We start from the raw sequence: 16,839 nt of genomic DNA, 5'->3' as shown, positions 1-16,839 counted from the left end.
GATTATTCACCATGTTGCTCCTTCCCCAATTCCTTTTGGTTTCTGGGTTGAGGTCAAGGCGAGGATAAAGCCCCCTGATGGTGACAACAGCACCCTCCCTAATCCCCCTCTGGGGCATTAGGTTGAGACGCCTCAGGTAGGGCCTGTACAGGCATAAATCTGCAGCTCCCAGTAGCTAGCAAACTGCATTGAATCTAGGGACCCCAGCCCTGCTGCGGACTCCTGTTGGGGCCGGGGGGGAGTGCAGGCAGGCATGGCACAATACTGACACAGGCCTTCCTGGCCCTGTCTCTGTGGCAGCACCAGCGCTATGGTGCCTCAGGGGGACCCTTCAAGGCCCCCCCCCTTCCACTGACACCCCCACCGCTATCCTGCCTTTCAATCCGGGGGGGTGGGGGGAGTCCCGTTCAGATCCGGCCCCCTCCCGGACTTCCACGCCGGCCTGGAGCCCCTTTGGCCATCAGGTTTCTAATTTACACCACGGCTCCTGCCTAGCCGAAGCCGCCACCCCCTCTCTGCCCCCCGGATGACGAATATGACACTCTACAGTGTCACAGAAGGGACAGATCCACACTGAAAGGGTTCGTTTTCACAGCAAACTGCCGCCCTTTTTCAGCTCTCCGCCCCCCCCTTCTTCCTCATACTCCAGCGGCCATTATCTACTGCAGGAAAAGATTAACCCTGCAGCTACCGGTCGGCACATACAGACCAGGCCTGCCAGTCTCTGGGGGGCACAGGACTGTGGATCTTCGGCGCTGGACCTAGAGGCACACTGGTGGGGTAAGATCACAGCTGGAGTTTCTCCATCTGCTGTGAATCCTATAAGCTCCTCTGCATAGCCAGGGCCCTCTGCATAGCCACCCCTGTGCACTATGCCGGGCTCAAGGTCCAAGAGAACTAGTCAGGACTGCTATTATGCACTCTGTACAGCCTGCAGTAATACTCTCCCCAGTGGCAGCACGTACCCGCACTGCCAGGACTGCATCCAGACTTCTGTGCCAGAGCCCCAAGAAGCCCCTGACAATACTTCGGTGTCTAATGCCACGCCGGAATGGGTCACTCAGATGTCGCAATCTATGACGCTGTCTATAGATAACCTCACATCCACATTGCTTCAGGCTCTGCAGAGTCATGCCTCGGATATGAACACTACCCAGCAAAGGGAGAGTTCCACTCAGGGACATGACGGCACGGGCACATCCACGTCTAGGTCAGGACGCAAGCGGACCCACAGGTCACGTTCATTTGCGTCATCCCATACCACACGGTCATCCCCTTCTAGGGAGAGACACTGTAGTCCCAGCTCATCTAGACCGTCCCCTGCCAGGTACAGACAATACAGATCCACACAGCCATCCCTGACCAGAGAAGGCCTCCGCTCCGGTTCACCCAGCTGGAGACGCCTTAGTGATACACAGGATTCGGAAGACATCTGTGATTCTGACTCAGACAAGGAAACTGAAGGGTCCCTAATCCCAATCCCCCCCCCCTAGCAATACAGTGCTAGTTGATGATCTAATCTCATCCATCCATCGGGTGCTGGACATCTCTGATCCACCCCCAGAGACACCAGGACATAAGATTTCCTTTGAAGGAGTTCTGAAACCGCCTAAGGTCTTCTTTGACCACCCAGAGTTTAAGGCGATCCTTAAAAAGCAGTTCTCACAGCCTGAGAAGAAGTTTACTAATCGCAAATATCTGGAGGCGCGGTACCCCTTTCCACAGGAGGTCACCAAACAATGGACAGATCCACCTGAAGTGGATCCCCCAGTCTCTAGGCTAGCAGCACAGTCACTCCTTTCACTGCCAGATAGCTCAACCCTCAGGGACACAGCAGACCGGCAGGTAGAACGCATGGCTCGTTCAATTTTCGAGGCCGCAGGGGCCTCCCTGGCTCCCGCGTTCGCCTCAGTTTGGGCTGCCAAGGCCATCCTGGCTTGGGCCCAAAATTTACAAGCTAGCCTACAAGTATCTGCCCCTGAGCTATCGGACCAAGCGGCCCAAATAGCAGTTGTAGCAGATTACATGCTTCATGCAGCTCTGGATTCTGCAAGGGGTGCAGCGGGGATAGCATCAAACGCCATCACGATTCGGCGTATCCTCTGGCTGCGGGAATGGAAAGCAAATGCAGCCTCAAAGAAGTCCCTCACGCACCTCCCGTACCTCAGTGGTCGACTTTTCGGTGAACAGTTGGACACAATGATATCCAACGCCACCAGGGGTAAGAGTACCTCTCTCCCCCAACTGAAGCCCAAACACACAAGAAGTGCAACCAAACTCGATTCCCATCCTTTCGGAACTCTTCCGGCTGGTCCGTCTCGCGACCAGCACAAAATAGCAACCGCGCCCCACGCAGAGACAACTCGCAGTTGACGCAAAAGTTGGACAAGACCTGGCAGTCAAGAGCAGGCCAGTCAAAGTTTAAAGGAGGAAAATCTCAGATTTCCTCCTCATCATGACTCACGGACTCCGGAAGACACCCCACCTGTAGGCGGCTGGCTTTCGCTCTTTCGTCAAGTCTGGCTGCCTATTACAGAAGTCAGGTGGGTCAGGGAACTAGTGTCTTCGGGATACAAGATAGAGTTCACTTCCAACCCACCAAACAGACTCTTTCTGTCTGTTCCCCCAAAACAGCCAGCCAAGGCTCGTGCCTTCCTCCAAGCAGTCTCCTCGCTTCTTCAAGCAGGAGTCATAGTACCGGTCCCCGGGGCCGAGCTCTTCCAAGGGTTCTACTCAAATTTATTCGTAGTCCCCAAGAAAGGAGGTGGTGTAAGACCCATACTGGACCTAAAACAGGTCAACAAATATGTACAGGTACGTCATTTCCGCATGGAGTCCCTTCGGTCCATCATTGCGTCCATTGAGAAGGGAGAATTTCTCGCCTCCATAGACATACAAGACGCATACCTGCATATACCAATTGCGCCCGCCCATCAGAGATTTCTCAGGTTTGCAATCGACCAGGACCACTACCAGTTCGTGGCTCTCCCGTTCGGACTCGCCACGGCTCCCAGAGTGTTTACCAAAGTCATGGCAGCCACCATGCACGTCCTGCACTCCAGAGGCATAGTAGTCGTTCCATACCTGGACGATCTTCTTATCAAGGCTCCCACCTTCAAGGACTGCGAGCTCAGCGTCTCAATCACAATCGACATTCTGAGTCGCCTGGGTTGGTTAGTCAACCTACAAAAGTCATCACCAACCCAGAGTCAGTCTCTGACCTTCCTGGGAATGTTATTCAACAGCTTCAGGGGTCTAGTGCTCCTTCCCAAGGACAAGGCACTGCCTCTCCGTTTAGGAGTTCGCACCCTCCTCAGCAAACCCCCTCTATCTCTCCGGTTTGCCATGAGAGTCCTTGGCAGGATGGTGGCAGCAATAGAAGCGGTCCCATTTGCCCAGCTTCACCTCAGGCCTCTCCAACTAGCCATCCTCAAGTCATGGGACAGGAACCCTTTTTCTCTCGACAGGGAGTTCCTGCTGACGTAGTCAACCAGGAGGTCCCTGCACTGGTGGCTCAAGCCAACCTCACTAACAAAGGGGAAATCCTTTCTCACGGGTCAGTGGAAGGTTCTGACCACCGACGCGAGCCTGACGGGTTGGGGTGCGGTGCACCTACACCACAGAGCACAGGGCAAGTGGTCCCCAGCAGAAGCGACCATGCCCATCAACATCTTGGAAATTCGTGCCATCCTCCTGGCGTTGAGAGCCTTCCATCACTTACTGGCAGCCTCTCACATCAGAGTACAGTCGGACAATGCCACGGCTGTGGCATATGTGAATCACCAAGGGGGGACCCGCAGTGCCCAGGCAATGCGAGAAGTGACACACATTCTCCACTGGGTGGAAGACACAGGTTCGGTTCTCTCTGCGGTCCACATTCCAGGTGTGGCCAACTGGGAAGCAGACTTCCTCAGCCGGCAAGGAATGGACTCGAGGGAGTGGTCTCTCCATCCCGAAGTTTTTCGCCAGATCTGCCATCGCTGGGGGACTCCGGACGTGGACCTAATGGCATCCCACTTCAATGCCAAGGTCTCCAACTTCATGGCCAGAACACACGATCTGCGGGCGCTAGGAGCGGACACCCTGGTTCAGGACTGGACCCAGTTCCAGCTCCTGTACATTTTTCCACCTCTGCCCCTGATATCCAGAGTGGTGAAGAAGATCAAGCAAGAGGGAGTTCCAACCATCCTAATCGCACCAGACTGGCCCAGACGTGCATGGTACGCCGACATCGTACAGCTCACAGCGGACGTCCCCTGGCGTCTCCCCGACCGTCCGGATCTTCGGTCACAAGGCCCGTTCTACCACCAGAACTCAGGGGCCCTCAATTTGACGGCATGGCTATTGAGACCTGGGTTTTAACCCAGTCAGGGTTCTCGCCTGACGTCATTGGAACCATGATCAGGGCACGGAAGCCAACCTCTGCAAAGATTTATTACCGTACCTGGAAAGCCTTCTTTACCTGGTGTGACTCTCGTGGCCAGACCCCATTCCCTTATTCCCTCCCCAGGGTACTTGGGTTTCTCCAATCGGGTCTGGAGACCAGACTGTCCCTGGCCTCCCTTAAGAGCCAGGTGTCAGCTCTCTCAGTGCTTTTTCAGAGGTGCATTGCTAACGAGCCGCAAGTAAGGACATTTCTTCAGGGGGTTTCCCGATTGGTTCCCCCCTACAGACGACCACTAGAAATGTGGGATCTCAACCTGGTGCTGACAGCATTACAGGAAACACCTTTTGAACCCCTTAGGGAAGTCTCACTCCGCCTTCTATCCCAGCAAGTGGTTTTCCTAGTGGCAATCACCTCGCTACGCAGGGTGTCTGAACTCACAGCACTCTCCTGCAGACAACCCTTCCTGGCTTTTTACCAGGACAAGGTAGTTCTCCGTACGGTCCCATCCTTCCTTCCGAAGGTTGTGTTCAACTTCCACCTCAATGAGGAAATTTCACTGCCATCCCTCTGTCCGGTCCCAGTTCATAGACCTTGTCAGGGCATTACGTATCTATGTGTCTAGGACTGCGCCCTTCCGGAAGTCTGATTCTCTTTTCCTTCTTCTGGAAGGCGGCCGCAAGGGTCTACCAGCTTCCAAAGCTACCCTTGCTAGGTGGATCAAATCCACCATACAAGAGGCCTACCGCCTCAAAAATTCTCCTCTTCCAGCAGGTATTACGGGGCACACTACACGTGTGGTAGGGGCCTCCTGGGTCATTCGGCTCCAGGCCTTGGCGCAACAAGTGTGGTCTAGTCTACACACGTTTACCAAACACTACAGGATTCATACCCAATCCTCGGCAGACGCGAGCCTGGGTAGACGTATCCTGCAGGCGGCAGTGCCCCAATTATAGGGGCCTGTCTACACAATATTCGTCCATTGCTTCCCACCCAGGGACTGCTTTGGGACGTCCCATGGTCCTGTGTCCCCCAATGAGGCGACAGAGTAAAGGAGATTTTGGTGTACTCACCGTAAAATCTTTCTTAGCCTCTAATTGGGGGACACAGCTCCCACCCTGTTGTGTTTTGCAGCACTCTGGGGTGTTTCAATATCTCGATTGTAAGCATCAGTCATAATTGTGACGTCTGTGGTCTTCAACCATTGCGTGTAGCAATCAATTAAATTTAATTAAAACAAGCATAAGTCATTTCTCAGCTGGAAATGGGATAATGGTGTATCATTCCCACCACTGCTCGTTGATCATCTGGCTAAGGAAAAAAGCAGGACTTATAGGTTGGTGTTACAATAAGTAAATGTGTAAGATAATGGTTTACTGCGTGGAATGATGGGAGAGGCATATAGCGAGTGTATACATGGAGCAATTGGTGCTTTCTGAGCTACTTCGTGGTCAGATGGCTCAGTAGTTGGTGATTTGTTACCCTGGTTCTTTGTCAAGACCAAACTGAAAAGCAATAATCCTATTCACTCTAGTGTTTTTTCTTATGGCAGTATGTAAAGCCGCCCCTTCTAAAATCTTATTGGTTTTGTGTATATCACGACTGACAAACATACATACATATAATGTCTATACAGTGGGTATAGAACGTATTCAGACCCCTTTAAATTTTTCACTCTTTGTTTCATTGCAGCCATTTGGTAAATTCTAAAAAGTTCATTTTTTTTCTCATTAAAGTACACTCTGCACCCCATCTTGACTGTAAAAAAAACAGAAATGTAGAAAGTTTTGCAAATTTATTAAAAAAGAAAAACTGAAATATCACATGGTCATAAGTATTCAGACCCTCTGCTCAGTATTGAGACACTGTGCTGGAATAGTCACTGCTCCCCATGTCGGGGGGAGCAGTGACTATTCAGTCTGTTCAATAGCCGGCACACTGTATAGCAACGCGGCTCCTCCTGCCGCTCTGTGGTCAGTGTCCTGCTATTAAAGACCATGGATATTCACTACAACCCATGAGAGAGGAACAATCAGAGAAAAGGTATAATAGAAACAAGTCACCAATTCTGCATTTATCTCCCACTCCTGGTTTTGGCTCCCATTCCTGAGAAAAAATTCTGACCAAATACTGATAGTGGGGCTGTGGCCTTATAGGCAAAATTTTAGGCTGTGTCTCTGGCATGGCCTAATAGTCAGAGACAGATGGCAGACCAGGGGGGCTTTTGGTTAGCTCTTTACGCTCATGGTAACCCGTTGGCATCCTTCCACCTCTGTCAAATGCTTTAAATGCCACAGTTGCTATTGGGTGTGGCATTTAATGGATTAATCTACGGGCATCTGATGTAATTACTGCCATCATTTTCAGCTGGATCCTGACTGTGTATTACAGCTGAGCTTTTGCCATGAACTTATTAGTACAGTGGTCAGTACCTAGGAGATCATCATTACAGATATATCCAAAATGGGACATTAAGGGGTTATTATATAAAGAAGCATAATACATAGTGCCATGATATTCCACAGCGTTTTACAGACATTATCATCACTGTCCTCATAGGGAATGTTAGATTGTGAGGCCCAATCAGTATGTCTTTGGAGTGGGAGGAAACCGGAAAACCCGGAGGAAACCCACCAAACACTGGGAGAACATAAAAACTCCTTGCAGATGCTGTCTCTGGTGGGATTTGAACACAGGACCATATCACTGAAAAGCAAAAGTTAACCCCTGAGCCACCATGCTAATTTATGGATTATACTATTAGATTTATAGATGGTTTTTGTCTTATTTTTTATTGTTATACTAACAATTATTATTCTGTACCCTTTCAACAGAAGCTAAGAATGAGCCGTGGAGGAGCTGAGCATCGGAAAAGGGATATGATAGACTTACTACTCTAGGTAGAGCCTATAGGCATCTGGATATGGATACAGAAAAGGGTGATATCGTAGAAGACCGAGAAGAAACTGGAAATTGGGAAGCTGTAGCTAACGCTAGGATGCAAATTATCGACATTAGTGATAAAATGTACAGCGGACAGAAACAGTGTTTGGACTGTGGGAAAAGCTTCACGCGGAAGTCATCCCTCATTGTGCACCAGAGAGTACACACTGGGGAAAAGCTCTTCATGTGCTTGGAGTGTGGAAAGAGGTTTGGTCTCAAGTCTTCTATGGTGAGACACCTGAAGACTCACATGCCAAAGACGCAAAAAATCTGCCCTGTCTGCGGCAAATGCTTCAGTCGCTATTCTAGTCTTTTTCAGCATCAGAAAGTGCATGCAAAGGACAAACTCTATAGATGTCAGTACTGCGAGAAGAGCTTCTCTCGAGCATCACAATTAGTGGTTCATCAAAGAATTCATAAACAAAGGCCCCTGCCTGTTTGGCAGGAAAATGTTAATAGCCTGGACCAACTTGGCACCCAGAAGAACTTTGCATGCCTGGAGTGTGGGAAATATTTTAAAGAGAAAAGATCTCTAACGAGGCATCAGAGAATTCACAAAGGTAAGAAACAGTAATACATTCTGGCTTGCAGCACGGTTCCTCAGTGGTTAGTACTGCAGCCTTGCAGCGCTGGGGTCCTGGTTTCAAATCCCACCAAGGACAACATCTGCAAGGAGTTTGTATGTTCTCCCTGTGTTTGTGTGGGTTTCCTCTGAGTTCTCCTGTTTCCTCCCGCACTCCAAAGACATACTGATAGGGAATCTAGATTGTGAGCCCAATGATAATGAATGTAAAGCGCTGCAGAATATGTTGGCGCTATATAAAAATAAAGATTATTATTACTGGGAACTGAAGCTGTCAGATTGCATTAGGCTACCTGGAATGCACCAGTACGATCCCATTTAACATCTGCATCTACAGTGTGGGTTGGCAAATTTACTGACTGAGCTTGCATATGTATATTCCTATCAGAAAAGTCCACTTTAATCCACAGCTTTAGTGATCTATGGCTTGTGAGCTACTGAGATTGTATAGTTTGATTACAACTTTTCATTTTTCTCTTTTTGTTTGTGCTAGAATCTTCTACCGTCCCCTTCAAGCAACATGATGAACTTTCACATGACATCCCCTTTAATGCCAATGAAGATTGTAATGTACCACAGGCCTTACAAGTTGTAAATCCTTCAGTGAAAGACGGGTCATTTTATGCTGAAAATGAAACTCTCAAAGTTCAAAACCAATATCTGTGTATGGACTGCGGTAAAAGCTTCACGCGGAAATCGTCCCTTGTTGTACATCAGAGAACACACACAGGAGAGAAGCTGTTTATGTGCACAGAATGTGGAAATAGTTTTGGCCTGAAGTCTTCTTTGGTCAGACACATAAGAATCCACTCTCCAAAAATTCATCTCCAGCATAAGAAGGTCTGCAGAAGAAAGAAACCCCATAAATGCCCGCAGTGTGAGAAGAGCTTCTCCCGACCGTCACGATTGGCAGCTCATGAGAGAACCCACAAAAAAGAAATGTTTTATCCAAAATCAGAACCGAAAAAGTCAGACTGTCTTTACAAAGAAAATATTAAAGATGCAAAAGGTTCCCATAAATGTCTTGAATGTGGAAGGTTCTTCAGATGGCAGTCAGCATTATTAAGACACCAGAGGATGCACAAAAGTTAAAGAAGTTGTACACTACTTTATATTACCCCCCCAATGTATCCCCCCGGGGCCCCTAAGACTTTTTGTAAATACCTTATGTTGCAGGTTCTGCCTCCTTGTGGCGCTATCGGTGCCGCTCACAGGCATCACGTGACCACGCTGACGTCACGACAAGTGAGGCGTGACTCAGTGCTGGGGTTCCACCGCGCGCTTTCCCAATGAATGGGGAGAGGCAGAGCGTGCGGTGGATGCCGGGTGTGACACGGGGAGGTAACCCCGCCCATAGCCTGGCATCCACCTGGAACGCGGAAGACAAACACCATCGGCTGCTGCTAGCACTTGTCATGACATCAGCAGATGTTAGAGCTGGCTGCAGCCGGGGGTCACGTGATGCCTGTGAGCGGCCAGTGATAGCGCCTCTCACAGGCAGTATCTGCAACATAAGGTATTTACAAACAGTCTTAGGGGCCCCGGGGAGATACATTGGGGGGGGTGGTAATATAAAGTAGTGTACAACCCCTTTAAGTATCATTTCCGTTCTATCGAATTACATTTTTGTGATAAATGAAGATGTAGCTTTTAGCAAACCAACAATTATTATGCAAAAGTACATTTATGCAAAAGTAGCTTGGCCCCTCTAATACAAAGCAAATGCTAGGCAAACTGGATAGGTGTGCAGCGTTAATGCCATGGCGAGCTTCCCTTGGTCATTTAACGCATGCTACTTCTGTAATCCTTTGTCGTTAACCATGGGTGGTATGAAACAGGGACAGGCTCTCTCAGATAGATTAACAGGTCTCTTTAGGAAACTAGGACAGTTTTTCCCATAAGTGAAAAAAAAAGAGCTGTGTCCTAATAGTGTATATCTCATGTTCTATGTGTATATTTATATAAATACAGTTATTGCTAATTTACTGAAAGCTGTGTGTTGTGTTTTTTGTTTTTTTGTACTATTAGGTAATACTTATCAATTCAGAATCCAGAATAGTATTTTTCATCCGGTTACTGAATCTGGAGGAAACTGCAGCACTTCTGCACAAGTTCATAAAGATGACACAGAAACACTCAAGCAAGAGCTGCCTGATGTCACAGAGGAATTAAACCAATCCATAGATAAAAAGAGTTACATTGCCATGAGATATGAAGACGATACAACCTGGAAATCCAGCAATGAGGCCAAAAATATGTGTATGGACTGTGGAAAAAGTTTCACTCGGAAGGCATCCCTTATTGTGCACCATAGAACACACACAGGAGAGAAGCTGTTTATGTGCATAGATTGTGGCACAAGGTTTAGTCTGAAGTCCTCATTGGTCAGACACATGAGAAGTCACTGTCCAAAAAAGCTGAATATCTGTTCGGATTGTGGCAAGTGCTTTAGTGACTACTCCAGCCTTTTCCAGCACCAGAAAGTTCACAGAAAAGATAAGTCTCACAAATGTCCTCATTGTGAGAAGAGCTTCTCAAGAGCTTCACAACTTTTATTTCATCGGAAGACACATAAACTAGAGAAGTCCTGTCTGCCGCAGTCAGAGCCTGGAGACAATACTGATGAATTAGGCAAACCGAACTGTTATGTAAATGATAGCTGTGCAGAAGAGCCTCATGTATGTTTGGAAAGTGGAATACATTCCATGGAACAACATCACCAGAAATCACGTAGAAGTGAGTATTGGTATAGCATGGTATAAAAATAGCCTTCATCTAGTGGGAAAATTTAAGTAAACTAAACCAGTGATCTGTCACGGATTTACTGTGAGGTGCCAGTAGACCGCAGGAGGTCCCTTCCAACTCTACCATTCTATGATCTGTTTTCAGGTACTCCTACACTGATTAGAAGCACTTCTGCTTCATATTAAACATTGCGGGATTCTGTTAGCAGTGCAGGGGTTAAACTGTTCATTTTAGAGTCTCTGAAGCTTCCCTGCTTTGATTATCTGAGCTGTTCAGTATTGGCCACTCCCCTCTCCTACATATACTTGCCTCTGTCAATCTGGATTGCCGCTGTTAGTCTTGAACTGCCTGGTGTGGAGTGGAGTTGTTGGTAGAGGTTTGTGTATATACATGCACGATTACTCCTCACTTCCCTTGGGTGGGGGAGGGAGGCAAATATAGGGCTGATTCAGGGGTTCAGCAAGGTACGTGGCCCCAGCATCTTCACCATAAGAAGTAATCTGGTGAGCAAGGATAGCTAAGGGCGCCCCTAGTGTTAGGGACAGGGAAGGAGCCCCTCGCCCCCACCCGGGTAATCCGACAACAGGGTTGTAACATGATCTGGCAGACTCCACATGATTTTCTTGGTCAACCAGTTGATCGATTGGGATACAATACTACAAATCTATGGTTGGTCTCAGCAACTTCAGATGATATCTGGGTTTTAGAAATGGGTCTGACTTCTAAAACTCCTGGCAACCTTTTTCTAAATGATGCCAGTGCAAAAAATCAGTTGATCTGTAAATATAGAGACATGCCAAAAGGCAATAATAAATGTCAGTGTGTGGTTGTGTCCATGACTGTGTGGATGATTGTCTACAATTTTCATTAGTAAAATAGCCAAGCATTTTCTTTTTACTTCTCAGGTGCCAGTAGAGCCTCCAGTTATACTAATCCGGACTACAATGCTGATGCAGGAAAACCTTTACCAGAAATCAACTCCAAAAAACACAAGTCAGAAGACATTATTTGTAATGTGGAATCAACTGACCCAGAGCCTGTGGAGGTGGTGAAACGTGAATGTGCAAATAGTAACTCCATTTGTAAGCCAAGATTGTCCAGTCTTAGAAGCCCCTACCATTGTATCCAGTGTGGGAAAAATTTTACCCGCAAGTTATCTCTTACTGCCCATCAGAAAATACACTCCGAAGAGAAACTTTTTATATGTACAGAATGTGGGAAACGATTTTGCTTTAAGTCTTGTCTGGTCAGACACCAGAAGAGCCACACGGGGCCCATGCTCAATATCTGCTCTGAATGTGGCATATATTTCAGCCGATACTGCGATCTGACATTACACTTGGAGAATCATATGGGTAAGTGACCTTGTATAGTAAACTACATAAGAAAAATGAAAAGGTGATTCCTACGTCTTGGAGCGTGTGAATGGTGGGAATTTAATGAAGGAAACAAGATATGAAGGAATGTGCGTTTTGGTAGTGTTACTCCCGGAATGATTTAGATTTCTCAGAACCTTGCCAAAATGTGTGAAGATGTTCATTTCATAGTACAAATGGGGGATAGAGGAGAGACACATTGGCCTCTGATTTATTCAAGCGATAAATCACTTTGAAAAGTCGCACTTTTTTTGCGCAATGCTGAAACACAAGGGGTCTCCAGATAAGTGACAAACTCACCTTTGCACTGTAGATCCCATGTGTCAGCTATCTACACATTGACATGCATGGAGAGCATTGTCTGCTACTCTCCTCCTCATCCTTAATCAACAGACTCGTCCAGCCAGCCTCCACTCCCAGCCCTCCAGTGAGTTGCAGCACTGTGAGGCTATGTGCCCATGATGCAGAAATGCTCAGGATTTTTTCCTGAGCGTTTCTGCATCTCCCTGGCAGAAAAAAAACGCATGCGGATTGTACATGCGGATTGTACATGCATTTTCCTGCCAGGGACATGCGGATGTGAAGCGTTCTTCACTTGCATTTCCGCATGCGGGTTGACAAGCGCTTTCCAAGCGATTTTAGCATCACTTGGAAAGTGCTTGTCAACTTGGTCACACTATATAAATCCATGTAAACGGCATGGATTTATATACTGTGACCGAAGGAATGGTAAAAAATAAATCTACTTACCTTCCGATGGCCCCCACACTCTTGCTTCCCTCCGTCCTGGCTGCCGGCTGCGGTACACTGAAGGACCTGCCGACGTCAGCGTCGCGTGACCCATCACATGACTATGACGTCAGCCCAGGTCCTTTAGTCCATCGCGATTTGCCGGCATGAAAGGACGAGTGCAGCGGGGGCCATCAGAAGGTAAGTATAATCTTTATTTTCTCATTTATTTCACCCCACCGTAATAGGGACAGGAAACACAAGGAGGTTAAATAGTCCCTCCCTCATCCTCCCTCCCAGTGTTTTTCCTGTCCCTATTGGGATGAAGAGGTCATCCAGGGTGCATACCTTTAAGCCGAGCAGCTGGGACCGGGCAGTTTTTTCTCCTCCTCCGGGACTCGGGACCCCTGTCCCCACCGAGTCCGCGCCTGCGGGTAAGGTCCGGTGGGTGTCGGGCTGGAGGCCTCCTCGAGCTCTCCAGCCCCGCTCCTCCCCCCTCTCAAGGCTGCCTCCATAGTGGAGAGACTCGCGCTGGATCCCGGAAGTGACCTGGACCGCTGATAACGCCACTTCCGGTGTGCATTCCACCCTGGAACGCAAGAACTTGGGAAAGGCTGGAAAGTGACTTGGGACGCCGAAAAAGGGTCCCTTAGGTCACTTCCGGGTCTCTCAGCAGTAAAAAAAAAAAAAAGAGAATAATAAATACCCCCACAGGTGATCGCAGGTGTTCCTGCTTCACCAATTGGACCAAGGGGGAGGAGCCTTGCCACCCCCTTCCCCAGGGAAAGAGGGAGAGCGCTGAGTCCAGTCGCCTGTATAAGAGCCCTGGACTGAAGACATCTAAGGTAGGACCTAATCCGTTTTGTATTTTTACACTGGATGGTCAGGGATTTACCTTCTCCATGTCTGCGGAGCCCAGCGCAATTCAAGTCCCAGTAAGTTTGGCACTGGGGGTCCTTTCCTAGGTGCAGGTTAGAAGTGATACATTAATTACCCTTCTCCCTCTTTTTTAGGGGGGGACGAGGATCCTGCACCAGGAAATAAATCTAGCCTGAAATGCGCTATATGTTCAAAAAAATGATCTTCTTCAAGCAAAAGATATTTATGCCAGAAATGCACGGAGAAGATTATTAGGGAAAAGCAGCCGTCCCTCATAGACTAAATTAAAGGGATAGTCCGTCAGGAGGTTCAGTCTTCATTGGCCTCCTTTTCCCGATCCACTTCTGATTCGCCTCCAAAGGCTAAAAAGAGGAAGATTTCCCTGGAAGAAAAAAGAGACTCTGACTCCCAGGACGAAGTATCCCTTCCAGAAGACCTTCTAGAGGAAGGTGAACTCAGCCCAGCAGAGGAAGGTCTGGAAAATAAGAAATATTATTTTTCAATGGAATTTATGGAAGACCTCCTCTCAGCAGTAAGAAGAACGATGGAAGTGGAAGAAGAGAAGCCCACTAGATCAGTCCAGGAAGAGATGTTCGTTGGTCTCCGCTCAAAGAAAAATATGGTGTTCCCGATACATAAAAATATTCAGGATCTAATCCTGGACGAATGGGAAAATCCTGAAAGACGACTGAATACACCAGCAGAATTGAAAGACAGGTTTCCGGTAGATGAAGAAACCTCAAAATGTTGGACCGAGATACCTAAGGTCGATATTCAGGTGGCAAGAGTCGCTAAAAAGACAGTATTGCCATTCGAGGACTCGTCGCAACTAAAGGATCCTCTGGACTGCAAAATGGACAGCCTTCTCAAAACCCTGGAAACATCAGCAGTCCTTCTGAACACAAACGTAGTCTCCACGTGTGTTGCACGGTCCATGTCAAGATGGCTCAACCAGCTTGAAGGGCATCTGGCTATGGGCACATCCAGAGAGGAGATACAAGCTTCCCTACCTTTACTGCAGAAGGCCACTGACTTTCTGGCGGATGCTTCAGCGGAATCTGTGAGGGTAACCGCCAGGGCCGCAGTCCTATCGAACTCCACAAGGCGAGCACTATGGCTGAAATCGTGGAACAGTGACGTGGCCTCTAAAATAAAACTTTGTTCCATTCCCTTCAGGGGAGAATATATGTTTGGCCAAGCCCTTGACGACCTCCTGGAGAAGGCGGCTGATAAAAAGAAATCCCTGCCTGAACTCAGACACTACAAGAAGACCCCCTTTCGCCCCCCTCAGGAACAGAATCCCCAGTACAAGGGGAAAGGCAAGTCCGGTCGATGGAGCTACCCCAAAGGGGGGAAAGACAGGAATATTTTTTTCCCAAAAGGACAGCAACAACAGATGCGGTGACGCCAGAGCAGTGGGGGGACGAATCATGAAATACCTTCACCAATGGCAAAAGATCTGCTCCAGTCAATGGGTCTTGAAGGTAATTCAAGAAGGGGTAAAGATCGAATTCTCCTCATATCCTCCAATAAAAGTAAGGATAACTTGTCTAACCTCCCCGAGATTAAAGACCGCACTGATGTCCGGCCAAAAAAACCTACCATCCTTGGGGGCTATTTCACCGGTCCCAAAAACAGAAAGACACACAGGCCACTATTCACGCCTGTTTATGATAAGGAAACCAAACGGCACCTACATAATAATAAATCTGAAACCCCTAAACCAATACATGATCTACAGAACATTCAAAATGGAGTCCATCAGATCAGCAGTTCCCTTGATAGGACAAGGCTATATGATGGCAACCATCGACTTACAGGACGCATACTATCACGTCCCTATACATCCAACATACCGGAAATTTCTAAGGTTTGCGGTGGTTCAAGAGGATCAAACGTTACATTTTCAATTCAACGTATTGCCTTTCGGGATATCCTCACACCAAGAATATTTACCAAAATTATATCAGAGGTAGTGGCTTCAATCGACGACTTCTTACTAGTAGGTCCCTCAGTGGAAGCACTCCAGGAAGATCTGCAAAGAAGAATCCAAATCCTGACCACCCTAGGTTGATAAATCATCAAAAGTCAGACCTGGTCCCTGCCACAGAAAAAACGTTCCTGGGGTGTTCTACTAGACTCTGCCAAACAAACCTCCTTCCTACCAAAGGACAAACAGATACTTTTGAGATCTAAGATATCGAATCTGAAGACCCTGAACAGGGTGTCCCTAAGGTTTGCCATGTCAACCCTCGGCTCCATGACAGCCTGCATCCATTCCGTAGCCTGGGCTCAGGCTCACACCAGGGTATTGCAAACCCATGTTCTTGCACAATGGGACGGATCCCCAGACTCCCTAAACAGGAAGATCATGATCCCTCATTATGTAAAAACATCCCTGTCATGGTGGCTCAGCCCAAGGAACAGGGGTTCCATGGTCTCAGTTCGCTCTGATAACAGTCACGGTAGACGCCAGCAAGACGGGATGGGGAGCTGTCGTTGCTCAGACCCCCTTCCAAGGGGTCTGGACAGAAGAGACCAGCAGGAGATCCTCCAACTTCCGCGAGTTAAAGGCAGTGGAGGAGGCACTCAAAATGTCAGCTCCAATCATTACGGGCACACACGTAAAAGTCTATTCAGACAACATGACTACCGTAGCTCACCTGTCCCATCAAGGGAGTACAAGATACGAGAATCTAAAAGGTATCTCAGCAAGAATATTCTTCTGGGTGGAAAGACATCTTCGTTCCTTATCAGGTCTGCACATAAAAGGCTCAGACAACATCCAGGCCGATTTTCTGAGCAGAAGGAATATCCATCCGGGGGAATGGGAGATGGACTCGGACATTTTCCACATGCTGACCAGACAATGGGGTCGTCAGGAGGTGGACTTCTTTGCAAGACACCAAGGCAGAAAAATACTTCTCCCTAGATCCAGACGACGTATGCCTGGGGATAGATGCATTCGCTCACCCTTGGCTTTTCCATCTGGCTTACGCTTTTCCGCCAATTCCATTGCTACCCAGGACCTTACAGAAAGTAAGGACCGAGGAGGTCAGAATAATTTTGATAGCCCCACTTTGGCCCAAAAGGAGCTGGTTCTGTGCACTAAACAGTTTAAGCATAGAAGGACCCCTCATTCTGCCAGCAATCAAAAACCTTCTCCATCAGGGTCCAGTACTCCATCCAGATCCAGAGAA

General features: G+C 48.0%; 1 protein-coding gene across 4 annotated transcripts in view; it reads left to right on the top strand.

Annotated features, from left to right (window-relative positions):
* Nucleotides 1–16,839, top strand: part of LOC141166192 (uncharacterized) — a 40,498-nt gene that overhangs the window by 3,445 nt on the left and 20,214 nt on the right. For 2 of the 4 annotated variants that reach the window (XM_073652647.1, XM_073652646.1), the window contains exons 2-5: nt 7,219–7,887; nt 8,404–8,919; nt 9,939–10,646; nt 11,561–12,010. In XM_073652647.1, coding sequence (XP_073508748.1) covers nt 7,308–7,887; nt 8,404–8,919; nt 9,939–10,646; nt 11,561–12,010 — 2,254 coding nt within the window. In that variant the 5' untranslated portion in view covers nt 7,219–7,307. Of the gene's footprint in view, nt 1–631; nt 781–7,218; nt 7,888–8,403; nt 8,920–9,938; nt 10,647–11,560; nt 12,011–16,839 lie in introns of those variants that run through there. The other 2 variants (XM_073652648.1, XM_073652649.1) reach the window with 2 other exon arrangements.

This window comes from Phyllobates terribilis, unplaced genomic scaffold (assembly GCF_046119375.1).
Source record: "Phyllobates terribilis strain yellow unplaced genomic scaffold, ASM4611937v1 Scaffold_11__3_contigs__length_659146591, whole genome shotgun sequence".
NCBI lineage: Eukaryota > Metazoa > Chordata > Amphibia > Anura > Dendrobatidae > Phyllobates > Phyllobates terribilis.
This window is presented reverse-complemented; position numbering and strand designations above follow the sequence as displayed.